Here is a 15,652-nt window from a genome sequence, read left to right as displayed (position 1 = left end):
CACATCCTCAGTCCTTTTTTATATTTTATGTTGAGACAGGATCTCACTGAGTTGCCTGGAGTCTCACTAAGTTGCTGAGGGTGATTCTGAACTCAGAATTCTCCTGCCTCAGCTTCTCAAGCTGCTAGGATTACAGCTTGTACCACTGCGCCCTGCCAGAAACTTTCAAGAGAGGCAGAAGTTTCTGCTGGCAAGGAAAACATCTGAAGTTTAAGAAGGAAAATCTTCATAGAGAATCAGGAGAGGGGAATCTAGAAACAGGATTAAAAGGTTAATTCTGGAGGTATGGCAACCTGAATCTATTTTGGGTTATAAATTCTGAGACACTAATCTAAATTCAACTACACGACTGTTAGGAAGATTTTTAGAACTACTAAAGATTTTTGCATCCCATAACACCAATCTATGTGTACAAAGAGCTGGCAGGGAACCAAAAAATTGGTCTGAGCACCTAAGAGGCAAGAGTTCGTGCCTTGCCTAACAAGATAGGATAGTTTTGTTTGTTTTATATATATATATATATATATATAAATATATATGTATATATTTATTTATTTTTAGTTGTAGGTGGACACAATACCTTTATTTTACTTTTTTTTAAATTTGGTGCTGAGGATCAAACCCAGTGCCTCACATGTTCCAGGTGAGCGCTGTACCAGAGACACAACCCCAGCCCTGAGATACTTTAGAGAGAAGGGGTATTCACTACTAATAATTATTCACTCAAGTGCTGCTCCAAGTGCAAGAGAACTCCAAACACTGTTTTCCTAGGTCTTTTCTTTCTTTTTTTTTTTCTTCTTTTTTTTGCAGTGCTGGGGATTGAACCCAGGGTCTTGTGCTTGCAAGGCAAGCACTCTACCAACTGAGCTATATGCCCAGTCCCCTAGGTATTTTCTTATATCTGTGAAACATAGTTTACAAAATGAAGTAATGCTATAAATAACACTGGGAGGAAAAGTGTTTTTTTATTTTATTGCTTATTTGAAAACTGGATCAAACATTAACCAATTGTTAGAGCTCCAAAATTAGTCACAAAATATTTAATTGACAGTATGAGAGAATAAGAGGCAAAATGACAAATGATTTTTTTAAAGTCAGGCTGCTCTGGATTTAGAGCTTAGTGGGAAAATCAGATCTTAGGGGGTCTTCACTCTGTTTGTTTTTTCTTTTTATTAGCCTGGGGTTTTTCTTGATTTTGCTTTTGTTTTTTGGTGCTGGGGATTTTATCACTGAGCTACACCCTCAGTCTTGTTTACTTTTGATTCTTATTCATAGTAGTAACTTCCATTATTATCTTATTAGTTCACATTTAATGGATCTTCATCTCTGAGAATCATACATCCCTGGCTGAGGATGTATCCTTTTAGAGACCATCTGTACCCAGGGATGTCTTCAGCCCAACACCACTTGTTAAGTTGGTTCTTATCAGGAAGGTGGTTAAATTCAATCTTTGTACCACTGACCACAAAGTCCTAGGGAAGGTCCCTCGCTCTGCTACCACAAAACCAGTCAAAAGACAAGTTTTCTTGACATTTTCTTTTGCTGGCAAGTTAGTTTTTTCTAGTTTACTCCTATGTCCTTGTACGTGTTTCTTTTTCTCTTATCTTCTCTCTTTGGTACACAGAGGGTACTCAATAATGGTAATAATGAGACTGCTTCCATTGGCAAACTTTAAATTTTATAATCAGCTATTGAAATATACGAATTCAACCTGATAAGAGTATTTTTTTACTATACTTTGGCTTACAGAATATTAACTCTTGAAGTAATAATGAAAGTATGCTATTATGATGATCCAAAGCTATTAATTAGAGTTTATTTATAAAGATCCAATTTCTAAATTCTGTGTACTTTGTGGTTTTGAATAAAATTAGAGTATTTGGGGGAAATTCCCTAAGTGATAATTCAACAGGTATTCACTTTTAAATAATTCCTTTTAACTGACTGATATGTGTTTTGGGGTATAAGCTCTCAAAAGGCAATGGTTGTTTAGTTAGTTTGGAATAATGATCATTCTACCATCATGCATACATGAGCATCTATTAGATGAAAAGATTTCCTACACATGATACTTCTCAGAGTAATGCATGAAAACAAGAAGACTTTTGAGTCTGACACTTAGTTGTTATTTAACCTGGGGCAAATCACTCAGTGACTATGAAACTGTTGGTTGTCTCATCTCTAAAGAACTCTCCCCTTCCTATTTACAGAGTACTTAGGAGGAACAAATGGGCAGAGCAGCCATAGGTATGTGAAAGTCCTCTGCAGCACTTAAGGAACTATAAATACATAAAACATGGGTAAAAATATGTTCAAAGTATAATAATATCCTAGTCTGTTCATGGGCATCATTTTCATATGTAGAAATACAGAGCTAAGTTTCTCCTTGTCTTCTGGCCCTAAGAATTATTAAAGCCATTGATCAAACAAGGCCCTGTTTGAGACAGATGTCTAAATTGAAGCTTATTTCTACCCAAGTTGGCTGAAGAGTTTACTGTGCTGTAGGGTTATTATGTAATTTATCTGGTCACCTGTGTACCCCAAGAATGCTCCAAAGGATAAGTTCACCATGGTGCAGAAAAAGCTCAGAGGGAAAAAAATATAAATAAATGCTGTAGTTTTTTGCATTGTTTTTTTCCCTATGAATGAGTAATAGTGTTACACAAAGAACCCCTACAAAGGAAGAGCTGAGGTAATTGCCTCATGATATTAGTAAATGATTTCAGCATATAAAGGGAACTAAATGGCAGTAATTCAAGCAGTCTAAAACACTCTGTGGTACTCTGTACCATAGGCACTCTAAGAACCATAGATTGCTACCATCTTAGAGAACTTAAATCTTTCAATGGACGGTAGAAATCAGTGCACATATCAATAAGCAAATTGTAGGCTGACATCTTATTATTTGAGAGTGATTTATGAACAAAAGATAAGTTATTTCCCATACCAACTATTTACCATATTTTCCAGACCTACCTACCTTCCTACCTATCTAAATGAAGCCAAGACTTATGACATATTCCTTAAATCCCTTCAAAAGAACCCTACATTTTCATCAATTCAGTAACTCAGTTATGTGCTGAGTGCCTTCCAAGGAAGGCAAAGGGGCTAACTGTCTAGTGTGTTCTAGGAGTTACCCCAGAAACTGGGTTCATACAGGAGAGCATGAGCAGAGTACGGGACTTGACCTGAAATGTGCTCCTTGATGTGTGACAACTGTTAGTTTGCAAAGAAAGACAACAAAAATATTGTGAAATATTAGGTGGTGAATTTTACCTTCCAAAAGTGGCACATCTTTTTTAGGTCATTTTTATACTGGTCAGAAGCTGATTTTTTTAAAAAACAGCCAATAACAAGCAATATTTCAATTTCTCTATCCTCATAAATCCTTCAGTGCACCCTCATTTCTTCTAAGCAATAATGTCAATTCCCTTCCTCTTCCTCATTCTTGAATGCAGCCTCAGTATTTTTCTAAACGTAGGTGTTTTGTGAGCTATCACAGTAGATATGGAAAATAAAACCTATCTGACATCTCTGGGTTAGCCTGTAACAGATGCTATAAAATGCTTAAACTGCAAGGGAACTAGGGAGACAGCCAACTTTCTTATCTGGTAGTTCTGAGAATCTTGGAGAATATGGAGACTAAATTCTAACATGAGAACAGCAAATTCCACCCGCTAAAATAAAGGGTGCTAAAAACAACTTTATGATATAGTTCTTCCCAGTCCCTCAGCAGAGTAAAGTATTTGTTCTAGGCATGTGTGTAAGTATTGAATGAAGGCATCAAGATCTGATGGAGGGGGGCTATGTGAGAAATCACTATGCAGGGTGCTCTCAATGTTTCCTCTTGATGGGAGAGAATTCATCCACTTGACAACACAGATGTTCTTAATTACACACTGGGGTTTCTCAAATACTATTCAGAGATTCCCAAAACAGAAGACAAATGGATATGGAACCTTTTATTACTCTGCTCTGCTGAATACATGTCTTGTAAGAAAGGACCACATCTTTGAAATCATGAAATTATTAAAATACATAATGCAATCATGAACATTATGCATATCTCCAAGGCTGCAGAAAGAGTAGAACATTAGTATTTAGAATACAGAGGCCTACAGTTGAATTCCAAAGGACTATGGTCTCATTCAGCACTGAACAGCTGTGATTTGTTTCTAGACTGGTAAATTTCCCTTAGGCAGTGGCTTTTGTAAAAGGGGATAAAAAAGGGTTTACACTCCTTCTGAGCATTCTCAAAATCCTTTGCTGCATTCTCACATTTAACCCGAAGCCATGAGAGCAGCCTATTTACTCTGAAACTGCACTGCTTTAATACAGCTTTGGAGAGGATTATTTCTAAGAACTACATGTCATGTTGCTCCCTACCCTTTGCCATTTACTGCAACTGAACCCTCCACCACTTTGCAGTAGAATCTGCCAACAAGAAATGGCTACTCAACTGAGAGCCCCCTTTGTCCACGAGGACCCAACTTGTGCTATACTAATGTGGAAGGGAACCCATCCAAGATTTTGAATGAGTGGGTTTGAAGTATGCATCATTACAGACAAAACGCCTCATTGTAATGGTCTGCTTAGAGGTATCTTGTGTTACATTTCGAGAAACACTTGAAGCCACAGAGCTATTTCTCTTTCAGACATACTGACACCACAGATGTGAAGGGAAAAAGCACACAAAGTTCATGAGCTCACAGCACACCCAAATGCTCTGGAAGTTAGCCAAAATCTGGGAGAAAACTATTAATGAGTCTGGATCAGAGAATAGGATCAGTATGAATAGCTCAACAACATGACAACTGTAAATAAAAATCAAACACAATTATGCAACTTTCCTAGCAATTTTCCCAAAGACATGATAAGCCAAAACCGTATGGGGCAAATTTTCCCCCAAAGATTTCATCAGCAGTAATATAACAGTACAGAGACAGACACTATATTGAGGCTTTGAAACAGATTTACTATGTTTAGTCTCAGACACCTATGTGAAGATCTTGTCTGGGATTGATCTAAAAATATATATATATTCTTTAAAGTTTTAAAAAACTTCAGCAAAGCTGGGTGCAGGGAACACACCACCCCGCAGGTCAGGAGGCTGAAACAAAAGGATAGATAGTTCGAGGCCAGCTTCAGCAGTTTAGCACGGCACTAAGCAAATCAGTGAGACTCTGTCTCAAAATTTAAAAATTAAAATTAAAATAAAAAAACTGGGAATGTGGCTCTGTGGTTACGCACCCCTGGGTTCAATCCCCAGACCAAAAAAAGAGAGGGGGAAAAAAAAAAAAAAAAAAAGCTTTGGCAAAATTCTGCACAGACAAGATAACTTAAGACTTCCATTTGTTTCTCAATAGGAAGTTGTAACTAAAATTTACCTGAGGGGAGTAAAGACTCCAAGTCTGGTGAGCAGGAAAAGGATAAAGGTTATCTAGTTCCTACTGATCAAGACCCCATTAGAAAAAGTAGATTCTTAACAAAATGTAAATATATATAAATATGTTCACACACAAACACTGTTTCACATTTTTACATATCTGCATGAGTACTCTCCCATAATCTTTAATGACACAAAATTCTGTCTCAAGTACACCTACTAGAGATGAAGAATCTGGTTTAGGAGTATAAATAAGTAATATATGATTATCAGTCATATTTTGGTTGTCCATGAAAACACTACTAAATGACAGCAGGGTCCTGACTTGTATGTATTCATGACTAGATGAGTTTGGGGGTTAAAAAGGAAATGCTAGAAATTCAGAATGAAATTTTATTTTTTACACAGCTTTACTCTTAAAGTTTCTTTTCGTATGTTATTTACAAGGTGATAATCAAAACCTGCCATCTTCAGAGTACGCTCTTATATAATTTTGATGATGCCGAGTGAGTTCCGGCTTCTATTTCAGAAAGAAAAGGAAGAACTTATCTCAAAAACATCAAGAAATTAAGTGTTAGAGGGAAAGGGTTTTGATTAACTTACCAGGAGGCGTACAAGCATCTGCAGGAGACTGGACAAATGTGGAGCGCCTTTTGGTGGGCATGGGCAAAGCCATTTTCTGTTCTTTATGTTTTGCCAGTGCTGCTTGAACTGCTTCTGTGTGGATATCTGAAAAGTCAAACAGTTGCATTTATCTGCATGCATCCTGGCTTGTAACATGTTTACCAATGTAGACTGAACTATTGCTGCCTTATTACTAAAAAACGTAAAGGAGATACGTAGGTGATTTTTATTAATCTTCTGATTTATACCAATTTAAAAAAAATAGGAACAAAAGAAGTCAAGGATAATTTAACAAAGGAGAAAAATGAATCCAGAATGATTATGTGACTGACATACCAGACAAGAAGTTGACCGAGATGTGGGGAGAGGGATACAGTCTAACATGCATCTATGCCAGGAGAGAATCCCACCTCTAAGTGAAATGAGTGCTGTGCAGGTGCCTAGAGGAGACTCATTATTTTTCAAAAATAAGAAGCTTAGGTTTGCTTAACTGTCTGAAAGAAAACTTGGTTGAGACCCCTCAGTTCTATGCCACAGGAACACAAGGGATGATTTTGATCTAGAAAAATATAAGGACAGATGTTACTTGCTTGCCACTTTGGCTACAAAGAATTCAACTCTACTTGCTCTACCTCGTAGTAGGAATCTCAAACATATCCAAATAAAACTCTTCCTTTTCCATTCCCACTGTAAATTCACTATGCATTCCTATAAAACAGGATCACACTGTATAAAATATTTTGTATTCTGCTTAAAAAAAAAAAACTTATAAAATGCTACTGAGGCTGAATAAGTAACTGAAGTAGATAACATCAAAAGTGGCTTTCCCAACTCACAACAATTTCTTGATTAAGAATGGCCTCAGTCCACATGCTATCCATCCTTCCTTCTAGGCCTCTCTCTGAAATGTCATTGTGCCCCTAGAAAAGATGGACCAATCAGATCCTTCTTTAGGGAATTTAAACTGAATCAGGAATATAAGCCCTAGGGTTGAGTCACACTAAGGACTATGCCCTAGAAAGAAGGAAGACCTTAAACTTCAAGGTGAGATTTGCCAAAAGTTTTCTTACCCTTTCTAAGGATTTCTCAGCTGTTCTATTCACTTTTGTGACCTACTCCCAGCTATTTAAGGTGGCCTGAGTTAGCATCTGTTTCTTACAATGAAGAAAATCTACTGACACAACTAGAAACATCATACTACATAATTACAACATAATTTTAAAGGGCTCCACAATATTTCACTGTATAAATGTGCCATAGTTTAAGCTACCCCTTAATGTTAGATATTAGGTTGTTTCTAATTTTTTGCTACTATTTATAGCAACAATGATTCAGTAGTATTTTTACCTCAGTACATATGTCTAATTATTTCCTTAGGACTAACAACAAGAATTGCTGAGATCAAATATAAGCATTTCTTATTCTAGAAATACTTCAATATGTATTTCCTTAGAACAAACATTTTTCTCTAATACAACCACAATGCATTTATCCAAATCCAGAAATTCATCATTGATACATACTATTATCTAATTTACAATCCATATTCCAATTTAGCTAACTGTCCCAATAAAATTCTACTTTTTTCCTCCTTTTCTCCCTACTGAGGATCTCATACAGGATCACACATTATATTTAGTTGTCTGTCCCTACTTTTCTCCTATAATCTAGAACAGTCTCAGTTTTCTGTCTTTTATAATCTTGACATTTTTGGACAAGCTAATTATTTGTCAAATATTCCTTAATTCGAGTTTCTTTGATATTTCCTTATAGTTAGATTCAGGTTATGCATTTTAGCAGGGGTATCATAGAAGAAATGTTTCTTTTTCAAAACATGATGTCAGGTAGCATCTGCCCCATTATTGATGACAGTTTAAGTACTTGGTTAAGATGGTACCTGCTAGCTGTGTCCAGTAATTTAGTGAGCCCGTCTCAAAATAAAAAAAAAAAAAAAATTTAAAAGGGCTAGGGCTATAACTCAGTGGTAGAGCACCTGCCTAGCATGTGCAAAGGCCTGGGTTCAATTTCTAGTATTGTAAAAAAATAAAAATAAAAATAAAAAATCAAGTCAGCTTGGGCACAATGGTACATGATTTAATCCCAAGTATTCTGGTGGTTGTTTGAAAATTCAGGGCCAGCCTGGGCAACTTAGTGGGAAAACATAAAACCTAAACTTAAAACATAAAATTTAAAGAAAAGGGTTGGAGATGTAGCTTAGTGGTAGAGTAGTTGCTTAGCATGCATAAAGTTCTGGGTTTGATTTCCAGGACTGTGATAAATTGATCCACAGACAAAGAATTTCTGTTTTGTTCATTTGTTCCAGGTTCATCCAGTACTTGCCCTGCTCCAGCCCTGGAATTAAATACATCCTTCCCAAGAATACTAGCTTCTATTAGTGGAGAATAAATGGTATTTAGAAACCAAGAGCTTGAAAAGCAGGGATACTCAGTACTCTTGGGGCATTTTAATTTTAAGTCTTTTCAGAATATAAGAGAATATAAATATAATATATATTTACACAAAAACCTATTTTATTCATATCAATACTGAAAACAGAGAGTTCATACTATTATTCTAATTCTAATTCAACAATACAAAATTCATTCTAATTTCCCCCTATTTGTAACAGTAAGAAACCCAGTTCACAATATTCTCAATATTTTATTTTACCTGTTGATTAATACACTGACATTTGTTTCAAAATTGCTATGCTATCTCACAGTTGGGGGTATGGCTCAGTGATAGAGCAAAGGTCCCAAGAGCAAAGTAGTTTTACAAATGCTTGAAGTAGTTAAGAATCTACAATCATACTCTGGTGAGATTCTGCCCCCTTCCATCCCTCATATTGGGGGTTGAACCACAGGGGTGCCCTATCACTCAGTTACATCCCCAGCCCTTCTCATTTACTTATTTTATTTTGAATCAGAAACTCAAACAAACAGGAACCCTGAAGGAAAACAGATTAAGTAAGTATTCTCTGAAACTGGTAACACTGATGAAAAAAATAAGCAAAAAAGGTTACTCAATGATGAAAAAAAAGAAAGAGTAGAGTCAATGTGCTTCAACCAAAGGTAGTGGGTACCTATAACAATTTCAGTGCAATATGGATAAATGCAATTGGTTGGTTTAGTAGAGGTTTTAAAAAAATGGCATGGTCTTTGTTCACTTGAATAATTGATATTTATATCATAAATGCATGGATTAGAAAGGTAGTTGAATGAATCAGACGTAACTTTCCTATGTTTATATATGAATACACGACCAGTGTAACTTCACATCATGTACAACCACAAGAATTGGAAGTCATACTCCATGTATGTATAATATGTCAAAATATACTCTGTCATGTATATCTAAAAATTTTTAAAAATAAATGCATGAACTATTCACAAATTTGTGACAAAGACAAAAAAACTCACATATTTGTTATAAATGTCGAGGCTCAGCACACATAAAACAATGCCACAGAAATCATCAGGAAGGAAGAAACTGTAACACTCCCAGACCTATTACTGTCCAAAATGATATCAAATTTGACATGAGAAGACACATTATTTTCAAAAGGCAAGAAGGATGACAGTGTCAAGACAATCCATGCCATGTGAAACCAACAACATATGGTCAAAAATATATGTAACCCTTTGAAGTGTTCTGCTCTTTTCCTCCAAAAATAATTGAACAGATCATGAAATTCACTTCTTTATTATATATTATGCAATATATGAAAAGATACTATATATCATCCCAGTGTCATAAACAATCTGTATTTTCATTATTAATGATATTAATGGATATATAAGCTCTACATTATGATTTCAAACCTACTTCAACGTATCTGTGTCAATTTCATTGAAATATTCACTGAATTGAAAGCTTGGGACTTAATGGATTAAAATGTCCACACCCAAACCAAACTACAGATTTAATGCAATCATTTTCAAAATCCTATTTAAATTTTTTGCAGTGTTAAAAAAAAAAAAAAAAAACTAATTTTTTTATGAAATCTCAGTGGATCCCATACAGCAAAAATAATCTTGAGAAAGAGGAACAAATCAGAAAACACATCCTGATTTCAAAGTACAATAATCAGATGAGATCAGGCACGTTCAGGGAGATATGGCCACAGACACAAAGTAATCAAAACAGTATGGTGTAAAGACTGACATAAATACAGCAATGGAACAGAGTCAAAAATAAACCCTGGAATATATGGTCAAATAATCTTCAACAGAATGTTAAGACTACATAATGGGGAGATGATAGTCTCTTAATAAATGGTGTTATGAAAATTACATATTCACATTCAAATGAATGTACAAAATACACCATATACAAAAATTAGCTCAAAATGGATTAAAGATCTACAAGTAAGACCTGAAACTAAACAAGAAAAAAACATAGAAGGAAAGATCCATTATGTTGGAATGGGCAATGATTTCTTGGATCTGGCACCAAAAGCACAGGAATCAAAAGCAAAAAGTAGACAAATGGAACTTCATCAAACTAAAAATTTCTACAAGGCAAAGGAGATAATCAAGAAAATAAAAAGGCAACCTACATGATGAAAGAAAATAGTCTCAAATCATGTATCAGAAAAGAAGATAATACTTAAGATACATAAAGAATTTCTATAATTTAACAACAACAAGACCTCAAGAAACCCAATTTTTAAAATGGGCAAAGGACTTTCTTGTGTTTTACATCTTATATGTCCCCTAAAAGTTCATGTGTTAAAGGTCTGTTCCCCAGATGATGGTGCTGTTGGGGCCTAGTGAAAGGAAGTTAGGTCATTGGAGGAGTGCCCTTAAAGGGGATATCTGACCCTAGCTCCTTACCCTCTCTGTCTGCTTCTTGGCCACAAGGTGACCAGCCTCCTCTGCCATATGCTTCCTGCCATGGTATATTGCCTCACCACAGGCCAAAAGGCAAGAGCCAAGCAATTATTCACTGAAGCCTCTGAAACCAAAATAATCTTTCCTTCTTATAAGTTGATTTTCTTAGGTATTTTATCAGCATTGGAAAGCTATCTAACAGACCTGAAAAGCCATTTTTCCAAAGAAATGGTAAATAATCATGAAAAGATACTCAATATCACTATCAGAGAAATGCGAATCAAATTCACAAGGAACTATCACCTCATACCTGTTGGGCTCGCCATTTTAAAAAAAATGTAATGAAATAAACAAGAGAAAATGACAAGTGTTAATGAGGATGTAGTGAAACTGAAATTTGTATACACTGCTGATGGGACTATAAAACAGTACATTCTTTAAGGAAAACAGTATAGGATTTCCTCAAGAAATTAAAAATAGATCTACCACATGACCCAGTACTCCCACTTTCAGGTAAATGTCAAAAAGAACTGCAGATGGGATTCTGATGGGAGTATTTGCATCCCCATTCACAACAACCAAAATGTGGAAGCAACCTAAATATTCATCACAGATGAATTGTTAAAGAAAATGTGGCATATAAGTATAAATGAATATTATTCATTCTTATAAAGGAAATCATTTTCCTTTATAAGGAACTGGCTGAACCTTGAGAATGTTATGCTAAGCGAAATAAGCCAGTCATGAAAAGACAAATAGTGCATGAGGCTCTTATGTGACTTATCTAAAGTAATAAAACTCACAGGAACACAAAGTAGAAAGGTGGTTGTTCAAGTCTGAGGAGTAGGGGGAAAAAAGGGAGTTGCTATTTAATGGTAATAAAGCTTTAGTCATGCAAGATGAAAAACTTCTAAAGGTTTGTTGTATAGCATGGTGTTTATAGTTAACAATACTGTAGTGTACACTTAAAAAGTGTCAGAGGCTAGGGATGCAGCTTGGTTGAAAAGTAATTGCCTAGCATATACAAGGCAGTGGGCTTGATCCACAGATCCAAAGAGGGTTGTCAAGAGGAACTGGGTGTAGTGACATACACATCAGTATTCCTCATTTGGGGGGCAAGGGTGTTGAGTCTAGTTCAAGATCAGCCTGGGCAACACAGCAAGATCCCTTATCTACCTACCTATTTCTTTTTCTTTCTCTTTTATATATACATATACACACAGACAAGAGGATAAATTTATATTAGGTGTTTTTTTTACAACTAAATTTTGAGTCTCAGCTAGAAATCCTTCCCATAAGGTTTTTATAAAACTGCATTATAGAAAAATTCACTTGTTAGCTGGGGTTGTAGCTCATGGGCTGGGGTTGTGGCTCAGTAGCAGAGTGCTTGCCTAGCATGTGTGAGGCACTTTTATTTATTTATTTATATGTGGTGCTGAGACTCAAAGTTCATCAATAACTTGAAAAAAATTTTTTTTAAATTCACTTGTTTTCTTTTTTACAAGTAGATCTCTGATCCATTTGACATTTATGCATGTATACAGTATAAGTTATGGATGTAATTAATCTTTTTCTATCTGTCCTAGCATCATTTATAAAAAACAGTACTTTTACCCTGGTGATTTAAAGTGCTATCTGTCATACATTGAGTTCCCAGATGTATTTGGTCCATTTCTGAACTTCTTGTTCCATCCAACGTCCTGCCTGCCAATTTGTATGTCATACCACACTATTTTTTTTTTTTTTTTTTGGGTGCTGGGGATTGAACCCAGGGCCTTGTGCTTACAAGGCAAGCACTCTACCGACTGAGCTATCTCCCCAGTCCCCCACACTATTTTAATTACATAGTCTTTGTAGTACATTTTAATACCTAGTAGATACATAACTCCCAGAGTTTCCTAACTATTCTTATATTTTTCCAAATGAATTTCAAAAGTCAGTTTTCTAGCTCCATAAATAAATTTGACTCTGTTCTGAGTCAGGAAGGGGAGTAGAATTTTATTTATAAAATACAATATATATTTCACATTGTATGCCTTCACACATTTTTTTTTTTGCTTAAAATATCTATATAGTAAACAGTTACTCATCCTTCAAAATGGCTCAGACATTATCACCTACAATAAGCCTATGCTTGACATTGTGTGCCTTTCTCTATGTTTCTCTTTGATGCTACTTCTGAACCCTGTACTGTATAGAAAATGCCTTGAAAAAATGATTCTTGGGTTTTCATCTGTGTTTTTATAGAATCTAACACTGTGCTCAAATCATGGGAGGTCTACAATAAATGTACCAATTTCAATTTACCTTCTGTGGTATAAGGAGTATATTAATATAGGAAGAAAAGGATCCTGGAGCACTAATACCAGTCACTTTAGCAAATGTCACTAGATTAGAGATCAGATTGGACAAAGATAGGAAAGTCCACAACTAGATTGGACGAAGTTATCCTTGTATTTAGTTCCTAGCATTAAGTCAAAAGAACTCAAACCTGAAGTAAAAATTATTGAGTACAAAAACTGATTTAAGCTGGCAGGAGTGGTATACACCTCTAATCCTAGCAACTTGAAGGTTGAGGCAGGAAGATCAGAAGTTCAAGTTCAGCCTGGGCAACTTAGCAAGACCCTGTCTAAAAATTTAAAAAATAAAAAATGGATGGGGATATAGCTCGGTAGTAGAGTGCCCCTGAGTTCAATCCATAGTTCTACAGCAGAATAATAACATTAATAATAATTATTATATAAAACTAAATCATTTATCCAGGGCTGTCACTTTAAAACTGTTATCTTTCTGTTTATGATTAACATATAAAAATTTTATGTATATACCACAAAACTCTATATACTGCAAAAAGATAAAAAAAAACATATGCCAAAGTGAAAAATGCTCCTAGAGCCACCACCTTCCAGAAATAATTCACCTCAATAGTTTGGTATATATTTTTCTGGGTTTCGGTATCTTTGAATACAAATGTATATAATAATGCTATTAGTTTTTACAAAAGTCAGATCACATGCTGCATTGTCTTGCCTTTTTTACTTAAAAACTGTATACTGAGTATCTTTCCATATCTGTACAAACAGGTATACCTCATTTTTTCTTTTAAAACAGCTTTCCTAGAGCTAGGGATGTAGCTAATGATACAGTGCATACTTATCACACATGAGACCCTGGACTTGATCCCTAGTACCACCCAAAAAATCAAAAAAAAAAAAAAAAAAAAAAAGAAGAGGAACAAAAATCAGTTTTCTTAGAAATTCCACTGTGTGAACATACATATAATTTATTTAACCACTGTACTATTTAAATAATATAACAAATATCCTTGTGTACATATGTTGGTGTCTGTATAAAATAAATTCCTAAAAGTAAAATTTCCAGGCTAAAGAGTATAAATATCTAAAATTTTAAAGATACTGCAAACTTTGAGCACTTACTCTTTTTTTGGGGGGGGTACCAGGATTGAACCCAATGGCACTTAATGACTAAGCCACATCCCAACCCATTTTTATTTTTTATTTTATGACAGGGTCTCACTGAGTTACTTACGGCCTCCCTTAGTTGCTGAGGCTAGCTCTGAAACTTCAGATCCTCCTACTTTAGCCTCTGGAACCCCTGGAATTACAAGTATGCATCACCGTGCCCAGCGAAAAAGCACTTTTTCAATAAGAGAACAGCAGCAAATCAAATGCTTACATTTGATCTCATCTTTTTAAAAACACTAAATTTCCAAAAACATTTTATATGTATATGAAATATATGACAGCAAACTTTAAAAAGTTAGAAAATTATTCACTGATAAAGTTTTAGGAGGCCTGTGATATTCTGATAATTAATAATTACAGAGTATGTTCTTCCAGACCACAAGGATTCACAGCATCAGATCATAAAACAAAACAAAACACCCAACTATTTTCTGACATGATAAAACTTTGCCCAAATACTAGTGACAAATTCACATTCTATTAGCAAAGACTCCTACAGATAAGAACAGGCAGCCTCTTAGACTCATTTACCAGCATACAATCCATCTGCATCTTTGATAAAGAAATCACTTCCGAAGTTCAGTCCCCAAAGGTGACTTCAGACTTCTCTGCCAGAAGCGAGTGAAAGCTGGGTATCAGTTTTCAACACTAATGTTTCAGCTGAACAAGGTGATATAAAAATACCCTCAAAGTCCTTTTTTGTTTTCCTTTTGTTGTTTTCATCGGGATAGTTAATTTCTCAAGAGATTAACATCAAAAGAATAGTCAGAATGACTTAAGATCAATTTCCATCTTAAGCATTAATTGTATTTTCTACACTTGAGGACTATGCCACACATGGTAGAAAGATGCTTCACTGTACAGGAAACAGAGGTACTAAGTCAGTAGCATACTGAAATATAAGATCCTTTTTGGCTAAGCACAAAGAACAGAATCAGGTAAGACCCCATCTCAAAATACAATAGAAAAGGATGGGGATACAGGTCACTGATGGAGCACTTGCCCTAGCAAGGATAAAGTCCTGGGCTCTATCCCTGGTGCCAGGAGGGGAGGGTAGGGGAGGGGAGGGTAGGGTAGGGTAGGGGAGGGGAGGGGAGGGGAGGGAAGGAAAGGAAAGGAAAGGAAAAGAAAAGAAAAGAGAAACAGGTCAGATGGCCTAAACACTAAATAAATACAAGCCTACAACAGTGTCTGAAACATGAAACACTAAGTTTATTTAGATTTGATTATGGCACTTTGAGATGGTATACATGTTAATAAGCATCTACTAACTAAAAGAACATTTTCCAGTTATATTCTTGGGAATTATTATTGTTAAATACTTC

At 35.4% G+C, this 15,652-nt stretch overlaps 1 protein-coding gene across 1 annotated transcript in view; it reads right to left on the bottom strand.

The window, feature by feature from the left end:
- Nucleotides 1-15,652, bottom strand: part of Dip2b (disco interacting protein 2 homolog B) — a 240,745-nt gene that overhangs the window by 75,777 nt on the left and 149,316 nt on the right. Inside the window, 1 exon segment of the mRNA XM_047551774.1 lies at nt 5,990-6,115. Coding sequence (XP_047407730.1) covers nt 5,990-6,115 — 126 coding nt within the window.

Source organism: Sciurus carolinensis, chromosome 4 (genome assembly GCF_902686445.1).
Source record: "Sciurus carolinensis chromosome 4, mSciCar1.2, whole genome shotgun sequence".
NCBI classification, from domain to species: domain Eukaryota; kingdom Metazoa; phylum Chordata; class Mammalia; order Rodentia; family Sciuridae; genus Sciurus; species Sciurus carolinensis.
Note: the sequence above shows the minus strand (reverse complement) of the source record. Positions and strands in the feature narration are given on the sequence as shown.